General features: G+C 42.5%; 1 protein-coding gene across 4 annotated transcripts in view; it reads right to left on the bottom strand.

The window, feature by feature from the left end:
- Positions 1 to 589: 589 nt before the first annotated feature.
- The window catches only part of MRPL42 (mitochondrial ribosomal protein L42), a 38780-nt gene continuing 13868 nt past the window's right edge, over positions 590 to 25501 (bottom strand). For 2 of the 4 annotated variants that reach the window (XM_004053676.5, XM_019039230.4), the window contains exons 5-6: positions 18799 to 18962; positions 590 to 2071 (exon numbers count right to left, since the gene is read on the bottom strand). In XM_004053676.5, coding sequence (XP_004053724.1) covers positions 2026 to 2071; positions 18799 to 18962 — 210 coding nt within the window. In that variant the 3' untranslated portion in view covers positions 590 to 2025. Of the gene's footprint in view, positions 2072 to 12744; positions 16403 to 18798; positions 18963 to 25501 lie in introns of those variants that run through there. The other 2 variants (XM_063694212.1, XM_063694213.1) reach the window with 1 other exon arrangement.

The following is a 25501-nucleotide window of genomic DNA, read 5'->3' as shown; positions in this document are numbered from 1 at the left end:
CGAGATGTTCAAATTAAGCCCTGGGTGAGAGTGCCCTCTGGTGGTTTCCCAATAATGCTTGAACAAGAACTGTGTAGTGAGTTTTTCATGAAGCTAAATGTATTTAAATTAAAGAAGCATCCCACTTTACGAATTTTAAAATGTCTGCAAAACAGACAAATAAGTAGATCTTTCATAAAATGTTACTGATGGTGGATAACAGGTTCTTATCCCTGGGGGACGGGGGAGGAACAGAGGGTGGGTGATGCTAGTGATGGAATATGTACTTATTTAGCAAAATTAAAAATCAGCAACCCATGAAAAGCAAAATCCCAGAAAGCACAGTGTTAATCTACACTTCCAGTAGAATAAAGTCAAAGTTAATTCTCCAAAGCACTGACACATAAGTATGTGGATGTGGGCATCTTGGGTAAATCCCTCTTTAGCAGAGCTTTGTACTTGGAAGAGAAGAAAATCTTCGTCATTATATTTTGATTTTTTCACTTCTTTCTACATTTATAACATAGCTAAGAATTTGTAGAATTTTGGATATAAGTCAACCTGAAAGAAAACCAAACATTTTTCAAGAATACACCATCGACAAAGCTGGTAAATATTTCTGATTTATCAAGTTCAATCAAACTTGTTTTTTTAATCTTTCCAAATGAAATTTATATTAATGGAAAAAGTAAACCACTTAACAGAGGGTCACCATTATTAATTACTTCCTTTACTCTCTATTCCTCACACTTCACTGGCCACTTGAAACTTCTGGAGTTCCTTTATTAAAATAACTAGATCAAACAATAGACTTTGAATGAGAAATTATTTTTCATATCAATTTTACAAATACTGTATCACAAACATTCTACAGTACAAATTTAAATAAAGCAACTTTCTACCTTATTAAAAGATTCTTCACCGCCTAAATAGAAACTGAAGGGGAAGCAACGCTATTAAGGATCATATATAAGCAATAGAGGCAGCAGAATTATCTATTAACATTCTCCTAACACTATTCTAGTGACCTTAACATTTTAATCACAGAGCTGCAGCTGTTTGCATGTGTTCTAAAGCTGGCATAATCTTTAAGACAGCCAGGAAAAAAAACCTTCAAAACAAATTACATAATATTCTATCTAGAAAAATTTCCAGGAAAGCACATTCTTGGGTGAAAGAAAGCCACCCCTTTGTCATTGTGATGCACTGAAAAAAAGCTTTGGAGCCTGATAGTTTGGCTCCTGGCTCTCCCACTTGTTTGGGTAGGGTTCGAGTCACTGTAAAATGTAATTATACTCCCTTTTCAAAGGATTATTTTGAGAATTTAATAAGAATGGATGGAAGGGGCCTAGCAGATAGTAAAACCTGATTAAAATATCACTAATTTAATTATTTTCTAGAAGCCAACTGAAACATCATAACATTTATTTTCTTGGTAGACCTTATGAGTTTATTCTCAAAGGCAATTAAAAAATCTCCTTCAGGAAAGCCATGCACATTTTTATTAATCATATTTATACTACTAACAATGCTTGGCTGATGATTAAAAACACTTAAATCACAGTAGACACACAAAAAGATGTTTTTCAACTTATGATAGGGTTACATCCCAATAAACCTACTATCAGTTGAAAATATTGTAAATTGAAAACGCTAGCCTGTCTTAAATATGCTCAGAACACTTACAGTAGCCTACTGTTTAGCAAAATTATCTAACACGAAGCCCGTTTTATAATAAAGTGTTGAATTTCTGATGTAATTTATTGATGTTCTACTGAATATGTATGGCTTTGGCACTATGGAAAAGTCCTAAATTGGAGACCGCACATAAATGAAACACTAAAATCGAAAAAGAAAAAAGAAAATAGGTTTCTCTAAATGAGAATGTCAAATCCAGAATTACTTTATATAAAAGTACACATTCTAATATATGAAAAGATATTTTATCATTATTACTTTACTATATATTACTGAATACACCAGACTGCATTTTCTCAAATGGCAAATGAGGCACATTTCTCTTTGATTCCCCCAGGAACCTCCGCATCATCTGTCTTTTGGAGGATTCAGATTCTTACGACATCTGTGATACCTTGAAAAGAAGAAAATACTTGGAATAAGATGATTTTAATAAAAATTATTCCTGATAAAAATCTAACTTCTATGATTATTTTGCTATTGGAACTATTTTTCTAAAAAATAAATGAAACTACGTATCAGGCATTTCTTAGTAATAAGCCACATTCTCCCATTGTGAAAATTTGTTTTCTTTTCTTTACATAATCATTTTTTTTTTCTAGAGACTGGGTCTTGCTTTATTGCCCAGGCTGAAGTGCAGAGGTTATTCATAAGCTCAATAATAGTGTACTACAGCCTCAAACTCCTGGCACAAGGGCTCCTCCTACCTTACCCTGCCTAGTAGCTGGGACTACAGGCACACCACCACACGTGGCTAAGTTGTTGACTATTAATTAAATTAAGCATTTGAAATAGTTTTCTTTCATATCTTGAGGATAATTTCAACATGGTAACCTAGATGACTGATTTTGAATTAAAAACTAATGGTTTTTTGTCTTAGTAGTGAAGAAATATCACATCTGGTGAGATTTAGGCTTCCAAAACATAAAGAAATATCACATCGTGAACATGAACGTGTTCTGTTAAAAGTTTTATTTACAAGGGGCTATTTTCCTCTAAATGGAGGTCTTTATAAATGCAAAATCATGTTTTAATATAAAATAAGATATAACTAGTAATATGTCTGTGGAAAAATGTGTAATGTCATGCAAAATGGAGGGACTGCAAATCAGAACAGTGAGGAACCTTTTGTTTTTGAGATCACAAACATGTTAAAAATCATAATGCCCAATCCAAGCACAGGTGTGGTGAAATCAGCAGTATGAGACCCGACTGGTTAAAAGCATAAACTTTTACTTCAAAATACTTTTGAAAAGCAGTATGATAAGATGTATCAAGAAATATTCATAATTTTTGACCTAGTAATTCCTCTTCTAGCACTCTGTCCCAAAGGAATATAGAAAAAGTAGTTAAAATTTTAAGGAAGAGCACAGGAGAAAATTTACATATACAGTATGATGATAACCATGTAAAAATAGGCAAACTAACAAAACTTATCTATAAATATAGAGAAATGAAATGCACTGTCAGCAGTGATAGTTTTTGAGTGATTTCACCATGGAGAATTCTTCTTTTTGCTCCTCTGCATTTCCTTATTTTCTTTACTGATTTAAGAAACATTTCTGCATAGAGTACATGTGTTTTTGTGATAAGTTACCTTCAAAAATTTCCTTCTGGTCAGATTTTGGCAAGTTGGTCACAAGTTAATTTTTGTTTTCAATTTTTTGCTAATGTGGAAATTCAGTTTTATACTATAAATGGTAAGACATGTACCCTGTGATCTTTAGTTGTTGTGATTAAGATATCTAAAGCATTTTTTTGCTTCAGGTTTCATATAGGCATCTTCCTGATACACTGATTTTATTTTTGAAAATTTGCAAAATACAGGAATTAAGTTGAAATGAAGTACAGCTGTCTATACTAACATGGAACAGTAAGTTGTCAAAAAATACACACAGTAAAATACCATCTGCATAAACATTTCTACATGTACTTATGTTGGCATAGAGAAAATTCTGTTTTTTTCTAAAAGGTTCCATTGAAATACCAGATAATCAAGGTTGTACTAGTACAATAGTGTCTCTGAAAGGCATTCTCTCAAAGCAGGGAGAACGGTCATCAGAATAGCGGTTCTAGAAGGAGTTAGGGAAGTCATTAACCTCTTGAAATTATTTGTAAAAATTTTGAATAGGTGTTTTTCTGGGCAGTGGATTCAAAACTTTTATCAGACTCTCAATGAAGTATGAGACCTTCAGAATGCTAAGAACTATCCACTAAAAGTGTCATTCAGCATACACTGTTCAACTATATTTACTACTCAAGACTGAAAATGTTTGAGACTCTGATAGCCCTAAACTGAACAAAGTCAAGTTCTAAAATATGCTCAATAAATGTCAAATAGCATTTACACATATCTTATCATGCATGAATTTTAATGTGCACTACAATCACTAGCCAAAAGCAAGCACCTTAATTTTACGATGACCTTATTCTATCATCCAGATTGGGAACCTTGCAGACACTATTAATTAATACAAGAGTTAAATTGAGATTGCTCCTGGCAAACCAAGGTATATTGTTACACTTCTTAGATTACACAATGACTCAGTGACATCTGGAACACTGGTCTACAGCTCTTAACCCAGAAAACTTTACCTCCTGGTTCATACTAAGCTAGGTAATCAAATCTGTTTCCCACTGATGGAAGTAGCTAATTTTTGTTGTCTCCATGGGAAAATATTAAAGTAGTTTCTTAAATAAAGTGGTACTATTATTCATGCATTTGTAAGATTGCCCTATATTTCAGAAATTTAGAATTATTTTCTCCTTCCTGCCTGCCTGCCTCCCTCCCTCCCCCCACCCCCTCTCTTTTTCTCTCCTCCTTTCTTTCTTAGAGTCACGGTCTTGCTCTAACACCCAGGATGGAGTGTAATGACACAATCATAGCTCATTGCACCCTCAAGCTCCTGGGCTCAAGTGATCCTCCCATCTCAGTCTTCTGAGTAGGTAGGACTACAGGCATGTACCACCACGCCCAGCTAATTTTTAAAAATCGTGGGGGCTGGGCACAGTGGCTCATCCCTGTAATTCCAGCACTCTGGTAGGCCAAGGTGGGCAGATCAAGTGAGCCCAGGAGTTCGAGACCAGCCTGGGCAACATGGTGAAACCGCATCTCTACAAAAAATTTAAAAAGTAGCCAGGCATGGTGGTATGCATCTGTAGTCCCAGCTACTCAGGAGGCTGAGGCAGGAGAATCTCTTGAACCTGGGAGGCGAAGGTTGTAGTGAGCCGAGATCAGGCCACTGCATTCCAGTTTGGGTGACAGGGCAAGACCCTGTCTCAAAAAAAAAAAAAAAAAAAAAAAAAAGGTATTATGAGAATCAGAATCATTTATCCATTTTAAAATGTGTGAGCACCTACTATGTGTAGATCCTAATGATTCTGTAGTACACAAAACAAGATAAAAATCCCGACTTTCATGGATCTTACATTCCAATACAGGAGATAGGAAAATAAGATGAATAAGCTGGTCAGGGAAGGCTTCATTGAGTAAAAACCTGAAGGAAGTAAGAGAGCTAGCTTTACTGATAACTGTGAGAAAGAGTGTTCTATGCAGACAAACAGCAAGTATAAAAGCCCTGAGGTGGAGGGAAGGACGTGTTCAAAAGCAAAAAAGAGGCCATGTAGCCACAATACATGAACAAGGAAAAGACAGTAGGGCATGAGAGCAGAGAGGTAATGCAGGACCAAATCATGTAGGTAGTTGTAGGCCTAGAGTGTTTCTGAGTGAGATAGGAAGCTGTTTGAGGATTTTCAACAGAAAAATTACAAGAACCAAGGGAAGTGTTAACAGTAGGTTACTCTGGCTGCTACGCTACAAACAGACTACAGCAAAGCAAAGGAAGCAGCTGGGAGACCAGTTAGGAAGTTATTTCAACAAAACAGGCAAGAATGGTGATTTGGACTAGGATAGTGGCAGAGGGAATGGTGATAAGTGGTCAAATCTAGATACATTTTGGAGATAGAGCTAACAAGATTTGCTAACAGACCAGATGTTGGGTATGAGACAGAGAGAGGAGTCAAGAGTGGTACCAAGGTTTTTGGCCCAAGCACCTAGAAGAACAGAACTGGCATTAACTGAGAGAGCAGGCTGCAGGAGAAGCTGGTTTGTGGAGGACCATCAGAAGCACAGTTAGACACATACCAAGTTAAGGATACCTACTACACATGTCAAGTAGGCAGTTGGATATGTAAGTCTAGAGGTCAAGGGACAGGTCTTGACCACAGATGGATTTGGAAGTCATCATCACACAGATGGTATTTAATGCCATGGGACTGGACGAGATTCCTGTCCTAGAGAATGGAACAGAAAAGTGGAGAGGTCCAAGGACTGATTCTTGGGGCACTCCAAAATCTAGAGACAAGGGAGATGAAAAGGAAGCACCAAGATAAATCAAGATAGTATATTAACTTTAGATATGTAAAAAGAATTTCAACCGTTACTAAGGTCGAATTAATGAGAAAAGTAACAGACACACCATCAGGAACTCTATAGAGATATAGTGATACAGGGGTCCCCAGAGAAACTCCGACCAGCTTGTGCACTGGCAAAATGGGGTGGAGCTTCGTGAAGTTCGCGCTGTTTGCAGGGAAAAGGAGCCTGGCCTCTGTGATCTGGTGTGGTAACCTGGGGATTCAATCTGTGAGATGTGGGCCTGTTAACAGGAACCTCTCTTGCTTTGCTGAGTTTTTTCCTTTTCACCCAATAAACCCTGTCCTTCCTCACCCTTCAAATTGTCTGTGAGCCTAATTTTTTGTGGTTGTGTGTCTTTAGCTGACCTAAGAAAAAAGTCCTACAATAATAATATTGCTCAAATGATGTGTTCTAGGAAGATTGTATTAGAAGGAATACTTTATGACTTGATTTTTTTTCATGCCAACTAAGGAAGACGAAAGACTCAGCCTCCTAAGTAGCTGGGACTACAGAAGCATACTACCATACCTGGCTGATTTTTTTGTTGTTGTTTGTATTTTTTGGAGAGATGGGGTTTGCCATGTTGCCCATGCTGGTCTCCAACTGCTGGGCTCAAGCAATCTGTCCACCTCGGCCTCCCAAAGTGCTGGATTACAAGCTTGTAATCCTGGCCCACCGATTTAATAGTAAACACTTCAGATTTTCAGACATGAGATAATCTAATCAACGATACTTATTAGCCACTGGCCTACTCAGCATTGATTGTTTAGAGTCATACAACTTACACTCCCAGTTCACCCACCTTGGGTGAGGCCAATAATTAGACTCAGGTAGCTTCAAGACTGAATGAAGTGGGGCAACACTTCTGGATCATTAAGGATCTGCTGACCTTGATTAAGAATCTGATAATGAGGAACATCTTAACCCACCTGTGACCCACCTAGATAAAATGGATAAACCCATGTAACCTGGTAGCTGAACTCTGGAAATAAAACTTCCAAGAATCACTGGGAAATTTACCAGTGCATCCTCAAAACTTCCATAAAGTACCATTTCAAAGAGGAACTGAACACCTTAAAGAAGCTGTGAAAACAATTAGGTGAGATAGTATTCCATCAGACAATAATTTAATACCCATACATTGTATTAAGGATACTGTGTTAGAATTATTGTGGAAAATTACAAAACAGATGTTTGGGTTTTTTGTTTTTGTTTTTGTTTGACACGGAGTCTTGCTTTGTCACCTAGGCTGGAGCGCAGTTGCACAATCTCAGCTAACTGCAGCCACCACCTCCTGAGTTCAAGCAATTCTCCTGCCTCAGCCTCCCGAGTAGCTGGGATTACAGGCGGTCACCACCACACCCAGCTAATTTTTGTATTTTTAGTAAAGGCAGGGTTTCGCCATGTTGGCCAGGCTGGTCTCGAACTCCTGACCTCAAGCGATCCACCCACCTCGGGATCCCAAAGTGCTAAGATTACAAGCATGAGCCACCACGCCCAGACAACATCCTTAACAAAGAGAAAATACTCCAGAGAAGATTTAACCAAAAAAAGTCACCTAAAAATGTAAATATAACATTAACAGATACCTAATAAACTATAATTATATGTAGTTGTGCTAAGAGGGACAGTAGATATTCAAAGTGAATATAAAAAAGTAAAATGTCCTCTCCCTCTCCCTCTCCCTCTCCCCTTTCCACAGTCTCCCTCTCCCTCTCCCCTTTCCACGGTCTCCCTCTCATGCCGAGCCAAAGCTGGACTGTGCTGCTGCCAACTCGGCTCACTGCAACCTCCCTGCCTGATTCTCCTGCCTCAGCCTGCCGAGTGCCTGCGATTGCAGGCACGCGCCGCCACGCCTGACTGCTTTTCGAATTTTTTTGGTGGAGACGGGGTTTCACTGTGTTGGCCGGGCTGGTCTCCAGCTCCTAACCGCGAGTGATCCGCCAGCCTCGGCCTCCCGAGGTGCTGGGATTGCAGACGGAATCTCGTTAACTCAGTGCTCAATGGCGCCCAGGCTGGAGTGCAGTGGAGTGATCTCGGCTCGCTACAACCTCCACCTCCCAGCCGCCTGCCTTGGCCCCCCAAAGTGCGGAGATTGCAGCCTCTGCCCGGCTGCCACCCCGTCTGGGAAGTGAGGAGCGTCTCTGCCTGGCCACCCATCATCTGGGATGTGAGGAGCCCCTCTGCCTGGCTGCCCAGTCTGGAAAGTGAGGAGCGTCTCTGCCCGGCCGCCATCCCACCTGGGAAGTGGAGGAGCGCCTCTTCCCGGCCGCCATCCCATCTAGGAAGTGAGGAGTGTCTCTGCCCGGCCGCCCATCGTCTGAGATGTGGGGAGCGCCTCTGCCCCGCCGCCCCGTCTGGGATGTGACGAGCGCCTCAGCCCGACCGCAACCCCGTCTGGGAGGTGAGGAGCATCTCTGCCCAGCCGCCCCGTCTGAAAAATGAGGAGACCCTCCGCCTGGCAACCGCCCCATCTGAGAAGTGAGGAGCCCCTCCGCCCGGCTGCCACCCCGTCTGGGAAGTGAGGAGCCTCTCCGCCCGGCAGCCACCCCGTCTGGGAGGGAGGTGGGGGTCAGCCCCCGCCAGGCCAGCCGCCCCGTCTGGGAGGGAGGTGGGGGGTGAGCCCCCCGCCCAGCCAGCCGCCCCGTCCGGAAGGGAGGTGGGGGGGTCAGCCCCCCACCCGGCCAGCCGCCCTGTCCGGGAGGTGAGGGGTGCCTCTGCCCGGCCACCCCTACTGGGAAGTGAGGAGCCCCTCTGCCCGGCCAGCCGCCCCGTCCGGGAGGGAGGTGGGGAGGTCAGCCCCCTGCCCGGCCAGCCGCCCCGTCCAGGAGGGAGGTGGGGGGGTCAGCCCCCCGCCCGGCCAGCCGCCCCGTCCGGGAGGTGAGGGGCGCCTCTGCCCGGCCGCCCCTACTGGGAAGTGAGGAGCCCCTCTGCCCGGCCAGCCGCCCCGTCCGGGAGGGAGGTGGGGGTTCAGCCCCCCGCCCGGCCAGCCGCCCCGTCTGGGAGGGAGGTGGGGGGCTCAGCCCCCCGGCCCGGCCAGCTGCCCCATCCGGGAGGTGAGGGGTGCCTCTGCCCGGCCACCCCTACTGGGAAGTGAGGAGCCCCTCTGCCCGGCCAGCCGCCCCGTCCGGGAGGTGAGGGGTGCCTCTGCCCGGCCACCCCTACTGGGAAGTGAGGAGCCCCTCTGCCCGGCCAGCCGCCCCGTCCGGGAGGTGAGGGGTGCCTCTGCCCGGCCACCCCTACTGGGAAGTGAGGAGCCCCTCTGCCCGGCCAGCCGCCCCGTCCGGGAGGGAGGTGGGGAGGTCAGCCCCCCGCCCGGCCAGCCGCCCCGTCCAGGAGGGAGGTGGGGGGGTCAGCCCCCCGCCCGGCCAGCCGCCCCGTCCAGGAGGTGAGGGGCGCCTCTGCCCGGCCGCCCCTACTGGGAAGTGAGGAGCCCCTCTGCCCGGCCAGCCGCCCCGTCCGGGAGGCAGGTGGGGGGCTCAGCCCCCCGCCCGGCCAGCCGCCCCATCCGGGAGGGAGGTGGGGGGGGTCAGCCCCCCGCCCAGCCAGCCGCCCCGTCCGGGAGGGAGGTGGGGGGGTCAGCCCCCCGCCCGGCCAGCCGCCCCGTCCGGGAGGTGAGGGGCGCCTCTGCCCGGCCGCCCCTACTGGGAAGTGAGGAGCCCCTCTGCCCGGCCAGCCGCTCCGTCCGGGAGGGAGGTGGGGGGTCAGCCCCCCGCCCAGCCAGCCGCCCCGTCCTGGAGGGAGGTGGGGGGGTCAGCCCCCCGCCCGGCCAGCCGCCCCATCCGGGAGGGAGGTGGGGGGCTCAGCCCCCCGCCCGGCCAGCCGCCCCGTCCGGGAGGTGAGGGGTGCCTCTGCCCGGCCGCCCCTACTGGGAAGTGAGGAGCCCCTCTGCCCGGCCAGCCGCCCCATCCGGGAGGGAGGTGGGGAGGTCAGCCCCCCGCCCGGCCAGCCGCCCCGTCCAGGAGGGAGGTGGGGGGGTCAGCCCCCCGCCCGGCCAGCCGCCCCGTCTGGGAGGTGAGGGGCGCCTCTGCCCGGCCGCCCCTACTGGGAAGTGAGGAGCCCCTCTGCCCGGCCAGCCGCCCCGTCCGGGAGGGAGGTGGGGGTTCAGCCCCCCGCCCGGCCAGCCGCCCCATCCGGGAGGGAGGTGGGGGGCTCAGCCCCCCGCCCGGCCAGCCGCCCCGTCCGGGAGGGAGGTGGGGGGGTCAGCCCCCCGCCCGGCCAGCCGCCCCGTCCTGCAGGGAGGTGGGGGGGTCAGCCCCCTGCCGGCCAGCCGCCCCATCCGGGAGGTGAGGGGCGCCTCTGCCCAGCTGCCCCACTGGGAAGTGAGGAGCCCCTCTGCCCGGCCACCACCCCGTCTGGGAGGTGTACCCAGCAGCTCATTGAGAACGGGCCATGATGACAATGGCGGTTTTGTGGAATAGAAAAGGGGGCAAGGTGGGGAAAAGATTGAGAAATCGGAAGGTTGCTGTGTCTGTGTAGAAAGAAGTAGACATGGGAGACTTCATTTTGTTCTGTACTAAGAAAAATTCTTCTGCCTTGGGATCCTATTGATCTATGACCTTACCCCCAACCCTGTGCTCTCTGAAACATGTGCTGTGTCCACTCAGGGTTAAATGGATTAAGGGCGGTGCAAGATGTGCTTTGTTAAACAGATGCTTGAAGGCAGCATGCTCGTTAAGAGTCATCACCACTCCCTAATCTCAAGTAACCAGGGACACAAACACTCTGCCTAGGAAAACCAGAGACCTTTGTTCACTTGTTTGTCTGCTGACCTTCCCTCCACTACTGTCCTATGACCCTGCCAAATCCCCCTCTGCGAGAAACACCCAAGAATGATCAATTAAAAAATAAATAAATAAAATAAAATAAAAAAGTAAAATGTCATGAAGAAAGTAAGATAAGAGCAAATAGCAGAGGAAGAGTAAAAGTGCTGAAAACTGGGGGATAAAGCATTTGAAATAGCTTGATGTTGAAATGAGATGGGGCACTGAGGTCAGATTAGGTAAAAAAAAAAAAAAAAGGCAAGCTCCAACTATATGCTGCCTATAAGAAATCCACTTTAAAAATAAAGACAGCCAGGTTAAAAGTAATACAGAAATGACAAAGGTGACATCACAACCAATCCCAGAGAAATACAACAGATTCTCAGAGACTATTTTTTTTGGGGGGGTTTGGGAGCGGGTGGGGACGGAGTTCTGCTCTTGTCCCCCAGCCTGGAGTGCAATGGCACAATCTAGGCTCACTGTAACCTCCGTCTCCCAGGTTCAAGTGATTCCTCAGAGACTATTATTAGGAACACTTCAAGCACACAAACTAGAAAATCTAGAGGCAATGGACAAATTCCTGAAAACATACAACCTCCCATGTTTGAATCAGGAAGAAACTGAAACCCTGAACAGATGAATAATGAATTCTGAAACTGAATCAGTAATAAAAAACCAACAACCAAAAAGCTCTGGACCAGACAGATCCACAGCTGAATTCTACCAGATGTGCAAAGAGCCGGTACCAATCCTACTGAAACTATTCCCCCAACAACAACAACAAAAAATCGAGGAGGAAGGACTCCTCCCCAACTCATTCTACAAAAACGGCATCATCCTGATACCCAAATCTGACAGAGATATAACAAAAAAACAAAACTATGGGCCAGTATCCCTGATAAACATGGATGCTAAAATCCTCAACAAAATACGAGCAAACCAAATCTAGCAGCACATCAAAAAATTAATTCACCATGATCAAGCAGGCTTTCTGCCTGAGATGCAAGGCTGATTCAACATACGCAAATAAAGAAATGTGATACATCATATAAACAGAATTAAAAACAAAAAACATATCATTTCAGTAAACACAGAAAAAAACTTTCAATAAAATCCAACATCCCTTCATGATGAAAATCCTCAACAAACTAGGCATTGAGGGAACATACTCCAAAATAATAAGAGCCATTTATGACAAACCCACAGCCAACATACTGAACAAGCAAAAGCTGAGATCATTTCCTTTAAGAACAGAAACAAGACAAGGATGCCCACTCTCACTACTCCCATTCAACATAGTACTGGGGAAGTCCTAGCCAGAGCAATCAGGCAAGAAAAAAAAAAAAAGGGCGTCCACTCAGGAAAAGAAAAAGTCAAATAATCTCTCTTCACTGGTTCTTGTAATTTTTCTGTTGAAAATCCTCAAACAGCTTCCTATCTCACTCAGAAACACTCTAGGCCTACAACTACCTACATGATTTGGTCCTGCATTACCTCTCTGCTCTCATGCCCTACTGTCTTTTCCTTGTTCATGTATTGTGGCTACATGGCCTCTTTTTTGCTTTTGAACACGTCCTTCCCTCCACCTCAGGGCTTTTATACTTGCTGTTTGTCTGCATAGAACACTCTTTCTCACAGTTATCAGTAAAGCTAGCTCTCTTACTTCCTTCAGGTTTTTACTCAATGAAGCCTTCCCTGACCAGCTTATTCATCTTATTTTCCTATCTCCTGTATTGGAATGTAAGATCCATGAAAGTCGGGATTTTTATCTTGTTTTGTGTACTACAGAATCATTAGGATCTACACATAGTAGGTGCTCACACATTTTAAAATGGATAAATGATTCTGATTCTCATAATACCTTTTTTTTTTTTTTTTTTTTTTTGAGACAGGGTCTTGCCCTGTCACCCAAACTGGAATGCAGTGGCCTGATCTCGGCTCACTACAACCTTCGCCTCCCAGGTTCAAGAGATTCTCCTGCCTCAGCCTCCTGAGTAGCTGGGACTACAGATGCATACCACCATGCCTGGCTACTTTTTAAATTTTTTGTAGAGATGCGGTTTCACCATGTTGCCCAGGCTGGTCTCGAACTCCTGGGCTCAACTGATCTGCCCACCTTGGCCTACCAGAGTGCTGGAATTACAGGGATGAGCCACTGTGCCCAGCCCCCACGATTTTTAAAAATTAGCTGGGCGTGGTGGTACATGCCTGTAGTCCTACCTACTCAGAAGACTGAGATGGGAGGATCACTTGAGCCCAGGAGCTTGAGGGTGCAATGAGCTATGATTGTGTCATTACACTCCATCCTGGGTGTTAGAGCAAGACCGTGACTCTAAGAAAGAAAGGAGGAGAGAAAAAGAGAGGGGGTGGGGGGAGGGAGGGAGGCAGGCAGGCAGGAAGGAGAAAATAATTCTAAATTTCTGAAATATAGGGCAATCTTACAAATGCATGAATAATAGTACCACTTTATTTAAGAAACTACTTTAATATTTTCCCATGGAGACAACAAAAATTAGCTACTTCCATCAGTGGGAAACAGATTTGATTACCTAGCTTAGTATGAACCAGGAGGTAAAGTTTTCTGGGTTAAGAGCTGTAGACCAGTGTTCCAGATGTCACTGAGTCATTGTGTAATCTAAGAAGTGTAACAATATACCTTGGTTTGCCAGGAGCAATCTCAATTTAACTCTTGTATTAATTAATAGTGTCTGCAAGGTTCCCAATCTGGATGATAGAATAAGGTCATCGTAAAATTAAGGTGCTTGCTTTTGGCTAGTGATTGTAGTGCACATTAAAATTCATGCATGATAAGATATGTGTAAATGCTATTTGACATTTATTGAGCATATTTTAGAACTTGACTTTGTTCAGTTTAGGGCTATCAGAGTCTCAAACATTTTCAGTCTTGAGTAGTAAATATAGTTGAACAGTGTATGCTGAATGACACTTTTAGTGGATAGTTCTTAGCATTCTGAAGGTCTCATACTTCATTGAGAGTCTGATAAAAGTTTTGAATCCACTGCCCAGAAAAACACCTATTCAAAATTTTTACAAATAATTTCAAGAGGTTAATGAGAATCTGTAAGGAACTTAAATCAACAAGCAAAAATAAGTAATTCCATTAAAAGTGGGCTAGGGAACATGAACAGACACTTCTCAAAAGAAGACATACAAGCAGCCAACAAACATATGAAAAAATGCTCAACATCACTAATCATCAGAGAAATGCAAATTAAAAAAAAAAATCACAGTGTGATACCAGCTGATACTAGTTAGAATGGCTATTAGTAAAAACAGATAAAAATAATAAATGTTGGCAAGGCTGCAAAGAAAAGCAAATGCTTACATACTATTGGTGGGAATGTAAATTAGTTCAGCCACTGTGGAAAGCAATTTGGAGATTTCTCAAAGAACTAAAAACAGAACTCCCATTCGACCCACCAATCCCATTACTAGGTAAATACCGAAAGGAATAGAAACTGTTCCACCAAAAAGACACATGTAATTGTATGTTCACTGTAGCACTACTCACAACAGCAAAGACATGGAATCAATCCAGGTGCCTGTCAATGGTGAACTGGATAAAGAAAATGTGGTACACATACACCATGGAATACTATACAGACATAAAAAAAGAACAAAATGATGTCCTTTGCAGCAGCACAGATGCAGGTGGAAGCCATTACCTTAAGCGAATTAATACAGAAACAGAAAACCAAATACCACACGTTCTCACGTATAAGTGGGAGCCAAACATTGGGTACACACGGACACAAAGATGGAAACAAAAAACACTGGGGACAACAGACAGGAGGGAAAGAGGTGAGAGAAGGCTGAAGAACTACCTATTGGGCACTACCTCACTGCCTGGGTGATGGGTTCAATCATACTCCAAACCTCAGCATCACACAATATACCCTTGTGTACCCTCTGAAGCTAAAAATTGAAATAAAACAACAACAAAAAAATCCTTATCTTAGGGTCTCCTAGGAAACCACATCTAACACAGCATCTATTAAAATACATACATACATATATACATAGTGAAAGGCAAGCTTAGATAAAAAAATTTACAAAGCATATAGCTCATATAGCACTTTGGTCTGTAAGTTTTATACCTTAATAAGACAACCAATTTGCTTTTTAAAAAATAGGCAAAATATTTCTACAGATACTTAACTGAAAACAAACAAAAACCAAAACCCAAACATATGAATGGCCAATAAGCACATGAAAAGATGTTCAACATCTAGGTAGGTTAACCTCTACCTCTATGAATAGTCCTACCTCATATTACACCCAATTCCCTATGGAGAACATAGAAATAGAGAACACTTGTATTTTATATTTTAAATACTTCTGCATAGTTTAAAAATACTTTTTAAAAATGTGTGTTATGTCCAGGCATGGTGGCTCACACCTGTAATCCCAGCACTTTGGGAGCCCAAGGCAGTGGGATCACTTGAAGTCTGGAGTTTGAGACTAGCCTGGCCAACCTGGTGAAACCCCGTCTCTACTAAAAATACAAAAAACAGCCAGGCATGGTGGTGTGCACCTGCAGTCCCAGTTACTTGGGAGGCTGAGGCACTAGAATCGCTTGAATCCGGGAGGCGGAGGTTGCAGTGAGCCGAGATGGCACCACTGCACTCCAGCCTGGGTGACACAGCAAGACTCTGTCTCAGAAAAATAAAAAATAAAAATAAAAATAAAATGTGTTTTATACCTTTTAATAAAAACTTATTTAAGAGGAAGTTATATATCCCCAGTTATTAAATTCATAATGAGTCCCATTCTTTTGACTGCTGTAACTTAAGAACTGTGAAATATTTAGTAAATCATCCTTCTATATATTAAATGAGGTTTAAAATGAAATGGTCTGACTAGGGAAAACAAGCTGAGAATGAATGAATGAATCAATGGATGAATGGACAGACGGACAGATAGATAGATAGACAGACAAAAAGAAAGAAATGGCCACTGACATCCAGAAACCAACACTTGAAAATGACTCACATTAATCCAAAATACAGATGTAGATATCAAATAAATATGTGTTGAATAAGTGATTACACATAGGCATATTTAAAATTCAGCAAGATGATACATCTACAAGGACAAGGCCTACAGATAAAATTTCTCTTTATACACATAAACTAGTCTCTGGGGTTTTTCTGCCAAGCTCTTTATTAGGATATATATTGGGATAATCTAATTAAAGTCACGTTACAATTAAAAAACGCCTAGTAATTTTGATGGGAAAAAATATCAGGAGATTAAATTAACTAGCAGTCAAAAGCTGATTAGCAGTAAGATTAAGTAAATAAGATTAAACATAGGGTACTAGACACAAATGTCTAAAGACAACATGCCCGGTTTTAAGACTCCTAGTCTCCCTGTCTTCAGTCTTGTCTCCCTCAAGTTACATACCTTTAGAGTGATTTGGTTATGAATGCTTAAAACAGATTGTAGCAATATGGAACATGCAGGAGAGAAACAGGTACTGAAAGCCATTACAGAAGAAGTTGAAACAAGGTTTGAACTCAAATACCTGGATAATGTGATACAAATCAAAAATAAACATGAGAGATGTTAAAAATCATAAAAAGAAATCTCAGAATATAATGAGATTTAATGATTTAAGACACAGGACTATGAGATGGTTTCCTAATTTGTTTGCACATATCCTAACCTTACAATTAAAAATATAGAGAAAAATCCAGATAGCATGCATAAACAAAGTGGTTATTAAATAAGAAGGAAGGCCGGGAGCAGTGGCTCACGCCTGTAATCCCAGCACTTTGGGAGGCCAAGGTGGGCAGATCACCTGAGGTCAGGAGTTCGAGACCAGCCTGGCCAACATGGTGAAACCTTGTCTCTACTAAAAATACAAAAAATTAGCCAGGTATGGTGGCAACATGCCTGTAGTCCCAGTTACTTGGGAGGCTGAGGCAGGAGAATCACTCAAACCTGGGAGGCGGAAGTTGCAGTGAGCTGAGATCACACCACCGCACTCCAGCCTAGGTAACAGAGCAAGACTATGTGTCAATAAATAAATAAATAAATAAATAAAATAAAATAAATAAGAAGGAAAAATCAAGGAAGGAGATACAAAAGAGAAGCAGGAATTGAAAGACTATGTTGCCTGCCCCCCAAAAAAATCAATATTTTTCCTTGGGAAAATGATACAAAAAAATCACTTTTATTATAGAGATTATTAAGAAAGGGGCTTCTTAAGACAGGAAACAATGGGCTATGTTTTGTTATAATAAATTAATATTCCGGGTGCCATAATCCGACCTATTAGTAATTTCCCCCACACACTTTATCCGAAATGCTGTTTCCTCTGCCTGTGAAGTTTACCCCTCATTCTCCATGGGTTAACTCCTAACCCTCCTTCAAGGCTCTATCACACTTGATTTAACCGTTTATTTACTCTACTATCTTCCCTCCTTGACTATAAACAATTTGTAAGTGGGGATTATGTTTTACATTAACCAGCACTTAGAGCCACTTGATAAATGTATATTCATTAATTCTATAAATGTACCCTGCCATAAATATGCCAGCCAGTGCTAGTTACTGAGTTAAACAAGTAAGAACAAAGTTTTGTTCAAACTAGCTGGGCGTGGCAGAGTGTGCCTGTAATCCCAGCTACTTAGGAGGCTGAGGAAGGAGGATTGCTTGAGCCCACGAGTTCAAGATCAGCCTGGGTAACATAATGAGACCTCCTTCTCACAAAAAAAAAAAAAAGAAAAAAAAGTTTGTTCAAATATAAACAACAAAAACATCTTATAGTTTGGTATGGAAGAAGATAGATACAAAAGAAAAAAATCAAAAAGAGGAAAACTAATTAATGCCAGAGTCAAATGGCACGTAAGAATCGATGGAAAATGTGAGTATTTGCAAACATCAGGGCAATTACAGTTTCCAAGGGAACTGAGAACAACATACGCTGCCCAATCATTTTCTGTACCCCAATGTTTTTTTCGATAACTCAAAATATGATAAAGAAATTGATAAAGGGCTGAAGACACAATCAATTACTTAACAGGAAAATGAACAAAAACAACATATTAAATGAATACATCACAGAATTTTCAAGAACTCTTACAAAATTCACTGAAAGCTCTGGTTAAATTCCCCCATTAAAATAAAGAAAAAAAGAAGTACTATTTCATTTTAGCTAAATTACATGTAAATTTAAAAGTACAGTGGCAGTGGCTCATTCTTACAATCCCAGCTGAGGGAAGAGGATCACTTGAGTCCAGGAGTTTAAAATCAGCCTGTGCAACACAGTGAGTGAGACCTTGCCTCTACAAAAGAAAAAAAAAGAGCCAGGCTCGGTGGCTCACGCCTGTAATCCCAGCACTTTGGGAGGCCAAGGTGAGTGGATCACAAGGTCAGGAGTTCAAGACCATCCTGGCTAACACGGTAAAACCCCGCCTCTAATGAAAATACAAAAAAATTAGCCAGGCATAGTGGCATGCGCCTGTAGTCCCAGCTACTCAGGAGGCTGAGGCAGGAGAATCGCTTGAACCTGGGAGGTGGAGGTTGCAGTGAAACGAGATCACGCCACTGCACTCCAGCCTGGGTGACAGAGCAAGACTCTTTGTCTCAAAAAAAAAAAAAAAAAGAACAAAATTAGCCAGGTGTGGTGGCACATGCCTGTAGTACTAGCTACTCGGAAGGCTAAAGTGCGAAGATCACTTCAGCACTGGAGGTTGAGGCTGCAGTGAGCTGAGATTGTGGCACTGCACTCCAGCCTGGGTGACAGAGCGAGATCCTGTCTCAGAAAAGAAAAAAAAAGTACAACATAGTAGGTGATTCTACTTGGGGTTAATTTCCTCATGCAAAACACCACTTCAGAAGTTTGTTATTGCAAGAAAATCCATGTGTTCCTTTACTGTATGTAGTAGGGATTGAAGAAAAGAAAAGAAAACTTACCGTCCATGAGGATACCAACGGTGCTTAGTAGTAAAGAACATTTTGCTAAGTTGTTCTATCATAGGTCCTTCCTCAAGGTGTTCAACTTTTTCTTCCAGTCTGGTTTTCAGCACTTGATCATGTGTTTCTTCATTATTATGCACAGGATCTGGCCGAGGGATAGGCTACAAAATAATCAGTAACAAACATCATGAAGATGTGGGAATGTTAGCCAGCATTTGTTTGAGATTACAATAAAACAATTACCATATTCAGTAATTCACTATAGTACTTTAGGGTGGGCAAATAAGTTATCAAAACAAAGTTTCACTTAGTTGCATTATTCATTAGTCAGAAATATTTTTCTTCTCACAGCAGATTTTAGGTTTCTTTTCCAATAATAAAGTTCTTATTTAGGCCAGGTGCAGTGAGTGGCTCATGCCTGTAATCCCAGCACTTTGGGAAACCAAGGCAGGAGAATCACTTGAGCCCAGGAGTTCCAAAGCATGGGACCAGCTTGGACAACATGGTCAGACAAAAAAAATTTAAAAACTATCTAGGTGTGATGGCATGCACCTGCAGTCCCAGCTACTCAAGAGGCTGAAGTGGGAGGATCACTTGAGACCAGGAGGTCAAGGCTACCTGTGATCACACTACTGCGCTCCAGCCTGGGTGACAAGAGTGAAACCCTGTCTCAAAAAAGAGAAAGAAAAATAGAAAGACCGGGTGTGGTGGCTCATGCCTGTAATTCCAGCACTTTGGGAGGCCAAGGTGGGAGGATCACTTCAGTTGAAGAGTTCAAGACCAGCCTGGGCAACACGGCGAGACCGTGTCTCTACTACAAATAAAAAAAAAGAAGAAAAAAAAAAAAGAAAGCCCTCATTTAATGTTCTTATTTTCTGCAGTAATAAAGTACTTATTACTTTAGTTTCTGTTTCTCAAAGGTATAAATTATGCCTATTACTATTTTTTAACTTAAAAGTTTACCATTTACCTTTTATATCATTAAGATGAGAAACAATTAAAAACTTTTGATTGAAAATGACATTTTTTGGCCGGGTGCGGTGGCTTACGCCTGTAATCCCAGCACTTTGGGAGGTCAAGGCAGGTGGATCACCTGAGGTCAGGAGTTCAAGACTAGCCTGGCCAACATGGTGAAACCCCATCTCTACTTAAAAATTAGCTTGGTGCGGTAGCGCATGCCTGTAATCCCAGCTACTCAGGAGGCTGAGGAAGGAGAATCGCTGTAGCCCAGGAGGCAGAGGTTGCAGTGAGCCAAGATTGCACCATTGCACTCCAGCCTGGGCGAAAGAGCAAGACTGTCTCAAAAAAAAAAAAAAAAAAAGAAAGAAAATGACATTTCTTACATCCAATGGAAGCAGAAAAATTTTCAACATTTTCATTTCAGGTGACTAAAATGCCACCAAACAGTGCTTTATTGTAATTTAAACAGCTTTCCCCCAAAGTTAATGATTACTAAAAATCTTATCTCCTCAACACACATGAATGATATACAACATATTCCACTAGTAATAGTGACTCACTAAAGACTTTAAGAATCACTGTCTTGGCCAGCCATGTGGCTCACATCTGTAATCCCAGCACTTTCGGAGGTCAAGGTGGCAGAACCACTTGAGCCCAGGAGTTTGAGACCAGCCTGGGCAACATCTCTACAAAAAATTTAAAAACCTCATCTCTACAAAAAATTTAAAAACAAAAAATAAATTAGCCAGGTGTGGTGGTGCATGGCTGCAGTCCCAGCTACTTGGGGTCTGAGGCAGGATGATCCTATGAGCCCAGGAGTTCAAGGCTGCAGTGAGCCATGACTGCACAGTACCCTCCTGCCTGAGCAAGAGTGAGACCCTGTCTCAAAACAAAACAAAACGGAAAACAAAAGGAATCACTATCTTGGAGGGTCAAGTTACCTATATTTTAAATATTAAGTGATATTAAGGTATGTAACAAAGATTGTAACATTCAATACTATATAACGCTATCATAATGAAAGTAACATATTCAATAATAATAATATATATGTAACAAGATTGTAACACTGCCTTGCTTTAAAATAACAATATGTATGTATTATAATACAATGAAAATCTGAATTTACAACCAGTAAGAAACAATTCAAACACAGATATTTTCTTTACATTCATACACTATTAGTGACAACTACATTCTACCACTGTATTAAATAATATAGCATATACTTATATCTAGTTTATGCACATGAAACAAGACCTCTTTAAAAGGCAATGTGGCCAGGTGCGGTGGCTCACATGTGTTAATCCTACACTTTGGGAGGCTGACACAGGCAGATCACTTTGAGCTCAGGAGTTGGAGACGCCGTCTCTACAAAAAATACAAAAAATTAGCCAGGCATGGTAGCTCACACCTGCAGTCCCGGCTACTCAGGAGGCTGAAATGGGAGGATCACTTAAGCCTGGAAAGCGGAGGCTGCAGTGAGCCAAGATCGCGCCACTGCATTCCAGTCTTGGTGACACAGATAGACCCTGTGTCAATTAAAAAAAAAAAAAAGGCAATGTGGGCCACATGCAGTGGCTCACACCTGTAATCCCAGCACTTAGGAAGGTTAAAGTGGCAAAGGAATGCTTGAGCCTAGGAGGTCGAGACCAGCCTAGGCACCATGGTAAGACCCCCCATCTCTGTTTTTATATATATATGTGTGTTTTTTAAAAAGCAATGGAGGTGGCACAATTAAGTAAAGTCATGGGCTGCATAAGAATGTTTTGAGGCCGGGCGCAGTGACTCACGCCTGTAATCCCAGCACTTTGGGAGGCCACGGTGGGCGGATCACATGAGGTCAAGAGTTCATGACCAGCCTGGCCAACATGTTGAAACTCTGTCTCTACTGAAAATACAAAAAATTAGCCAGGTGTGGTGGTGCATGCCTGTAACCTCAGCTACTCGGGAGGCTGAGGCAGAAGAATTGTTTGAACCCAGGAGGCAGAGGTTTCAGTGAGCCGAGATCATGCCACCACATTCCACCCTGGGTGACAGGGCAAGATTCTGTCTGAAATAACAATGTTTTAGTCAACAATGTACAGTGATGAAGGACAGTGTATACTACAGTGGTCCCATAAGATTATCATGAAGCTAAAAAAATTTCTGTCACCTAGTGATGGTGCAGAACGCCATAATGCAATGCATTGCTTACATGTTTGTAGTGGTGCCAATGTAAACAAACCAACTGCACTGCCAGCTGTATAAAAGTATAGCACATACAATTATGTACAGCACATAATACTTGATAATAATAATAAATAACGGCAGGCTACAGTGGCTCATGGCTGTAATCCCAGCACTTTGTGAGGCTTGAGCTCAGGAGTTCAAAACCAGCCAGAGTAACATGTAGTGAGACCCTGTCTCAACCAAAATAATTAAATAATAAAAATAATAAATGACTAGGCAACTGGTTTATGCATTTACTATACTATATACTTTTTATCATTATTTTAGAGTGTACTCCTACTTGTTAAAAAAAGTCAATTGTAAAACAGCCTCAGGCAAGCCCTTCAGGAGGTATTCCAGAAGAAGACACTGTTATCATAGGAGATGACAGCTCCAGGCATGTTACTGTACCTGAAGACCTTCCAGTGGGACAAAATGTGGAGGTAGAAGACAGTAATATCGATCATCCTGACCCTGTGTGGGCCTAGACTGTGTTTGTGTCTTAGTTCTCACAAAAAAAGTTTAAAAAGTGCAAACAAAAATTTTAATACAAAAAAGCTTATAGAATAAGGATATAAAGAAAATATTTTTGTATAGCTGTACACGATATTTTAAGCTAAGTGTTATTACAAAAGAGTAAAAAAGTATTAAAATTTTTTTTAAGTTTATTAAGTTTAAAAGTGACAGTAACCTAAGGTTAATTTATTATTAAAGAAAGAAAAATATTTTTTAAAAAATGTGGTGTAGCCTAAGCACACAGTGTTTGTTTATAAAGTATACAGCAGTGTACAATAATGTACTAGGCCTTTACACTCACTGACTCACCGAGGGCAACTTCCAGTCCTATAAGCTCCATTTTTGGTTAAGTACCCTATACAGGTATATTACATTTTATCTTTTATATCACATTTTTATTGTGCCTTTTCTATGTTTAAATACGTTTAGATACATAAATATTGACCATTGTGTTACAACTGCCTATAGTATTCACTACAGTAATATACTGTATACGTTTGCAGCCTGGGAGCAATAGGCTATACCATAAAGTCTGGGTGTATAGTAGGCTACACCATCTAGGTTTGCATAAGTGACGCTCTATGATGTTCATGTAACAATGAAATTGCCTAACGATGCATTTCTCAGAACATATCCCCATCAGTAAGCAATGCATGACTGTACTGCAGAAATGCAAAGTAACAAAGATATCAGTGAAAAGTAGAAAGGGAGCCAAGCCAGAGCCTTGTCACAAAAACCGGAATGGGGCCAGGTGTGGTGGCTCATGCCTGGTAATCCCAGCACTTTGGGAGGCCAAGGCAGGCAGATCACTTGAGGCCAGGAGTTAGAGACCAGCCTGGCTAACATGGCGAAACCCCCTCTCCACTGAAAATACAAAAATTAGCCAGGCGTGGTCACGAGTGCCTGTAATCCCAGCTATTTGGGTGGCTGAGGCATAAGAATCACTTGAACCTGGGGAGGCATGGAGGTTGCAATGAGACAAGATCACACCACTGCATTCTAGCCTGGTTGACAGAGCGAGACTCTGTCTCAAAAAAAAAAAAAAGAACCAGACTGGGCAAGGTACAGTGGCTCATGCTTGTAAGCCTGGCACTTTGGGAAGCCAAGGTGAGAGGACTGCTTGAGTCCAGGAATTCAAGATCAGTTTGGACAACATAGTGAGACCCTGTCTCTACAAAAATTTAAAAAATTAGCTGGGCATGGTGGTGTGTGCCTATAGTCCGAGCTACTCAGGAGGCTAAAGTGGGAGGATTGCTTGAGCCCATGTTACTATTATTCTACTAATAGTAACATGTTCTCAAGAGTGTTTCTTATTTTGCAGCCCAATCTACAATTTATTGCTTGACAAACAAAAACTTTCCATGCTTTCTGATGTGAATGTCTCTTAGCCCTAAAACAAAAAACCCTTAAGCATGAAGAGGAAGGAACAACTTCATTCACTTAATAGAAAAATATTTATTGTGCATCTACCAAGTTCAAAGCATTATTCCAGGTGCTGAAGACCAAGCAGGGGAAAAAAACACACAAGGCCTTGTCCTCATCAAGCTTACATTTTAGTGATGGGAGATAGCCAGAAAACATCCAATATGCTAGAATTGATAAATGCTATTGAGAAAAGTAAATCAAAGGACAACAAGGAGTGCAGGAGCAGAGGTACAACTTTAAATGCAGTAGCCAAGGAAGGCCACACAAGATAACAAATAAGGAAAAAGACCTTAAGGAAAGAGAGTAAACTATGAAGTAAAAGCATTCCAGGCAACGGAAGCAGGAAATACAAAAGCTCTGAGTGGAGAGCTCACCTAATACAGCTGAAGAACAGTTGGGGTTGTGGTCAGTATGGTGGCAGTGGAGTGATTACTTGAAAACTTGTAGGAGTGATTACTTACCTAAACTAGAGAGATGAATATTGATGATGTGGCAGAGAAGATAATTGTCAAAACAAAGGAAACACAACAAAGAAAGAGGATGCAGGGGAGGTGGTCATGTGTACAGAGGAATGATGATAATGATAAACCATGATATGAGTCTGTGCTGGGTTAAGTAGGGAGTGAGAATGTGTGAGATATATGAGGGACTGTGAAAAAGTGGTTGGATCAATCGATGCAGGTTACAAAGAGGGAATGAATAATTCTTGGAGCTGGGAGACCAAGAGGGACTGGTAGTTAACTATTGGATTTCTTAAAATTTAGACTGGGAAAGAGGAGTAGCAATTATTGGTAATTAGAATATCTCTAGGGAATCATAGGGAATCCTCCCATGGAAGTGGGTAGCTGATGTAGAGAGAGATCAAGAAGTGAGACACCACGGTATTAGATCACCTACATAGATATTGAAGTAAAAGAATGAGGGTAAAACAGTATTGGAGAAAGTGTGACAGCAAGCTTAGAATATTTAAGGAAGTGCAGAGTGGTGGAGGAGGAGAAATAACCCGGCAGTTGGTAGATAACAGCAACAAAAAAAGATAGTAAATGATGCAGTTTAATGATACAAGCTACAAAGCTAGAAATTGTTAGGAAGGAAGAGAAATGATCTAGATTTGACAGTGAGGAGCTACAGGGATACCTTCCCCATCTTTAGACCCAGTGGTAAAAGAGTATGGGAGAGAAAACAGCAACTACTTAAAAGAACTGCTGGGGAAGTAACGTCTCCAGGGTACAGGCAGGTTTCTATTAGAGTCAGAAGGTGAAGGCAACATTCTGGAATAGGTTAAGGTTGTAAGAGATTTTGCCAAGGGTGGTAAGTTCTACAAGTACAGTGGGAAAGTTTTGACAGTTGAGGAGGGTCAGATTCAGAGATATAAAGAGCCATTTGGGGATAAGAGTCTGGATGCTATGAAATGACCTGGCATTCTTAGTATAATTGCTAAAACAGGGCAAATAAACCGAAGATATTTAACAAAATAACAATGGACAAATGCACAACATAGTGTGACCTGGAGGGTTTATAGGCCAAAACTCAGTGATGTAGGCCTATTTTTCTAAACGTTGCCCAAATAAGTGATAAAAAAAGAGGC

The sequence above is a fragment of the Gorilla gorilla genome, chromosome 10 (genome assembly GCF_029281585.2).
Source record: "Gorilla gorilla gorilla isolate KB3781 chromosome 10, NHGRI_mGorGor1-v2.1_pri, whole genome shotgun sequence".
Lineage (NCBI taxonomy): Eukaryota > Metazoa > Chordata > Mammalia > Primates > Hominidae > Gorilla > Gorilla gorilla.
Note: the sequence above shows the minus strand (reverse complement) of the source record. Positions and strands in the feature narration are given on the sequence as shown.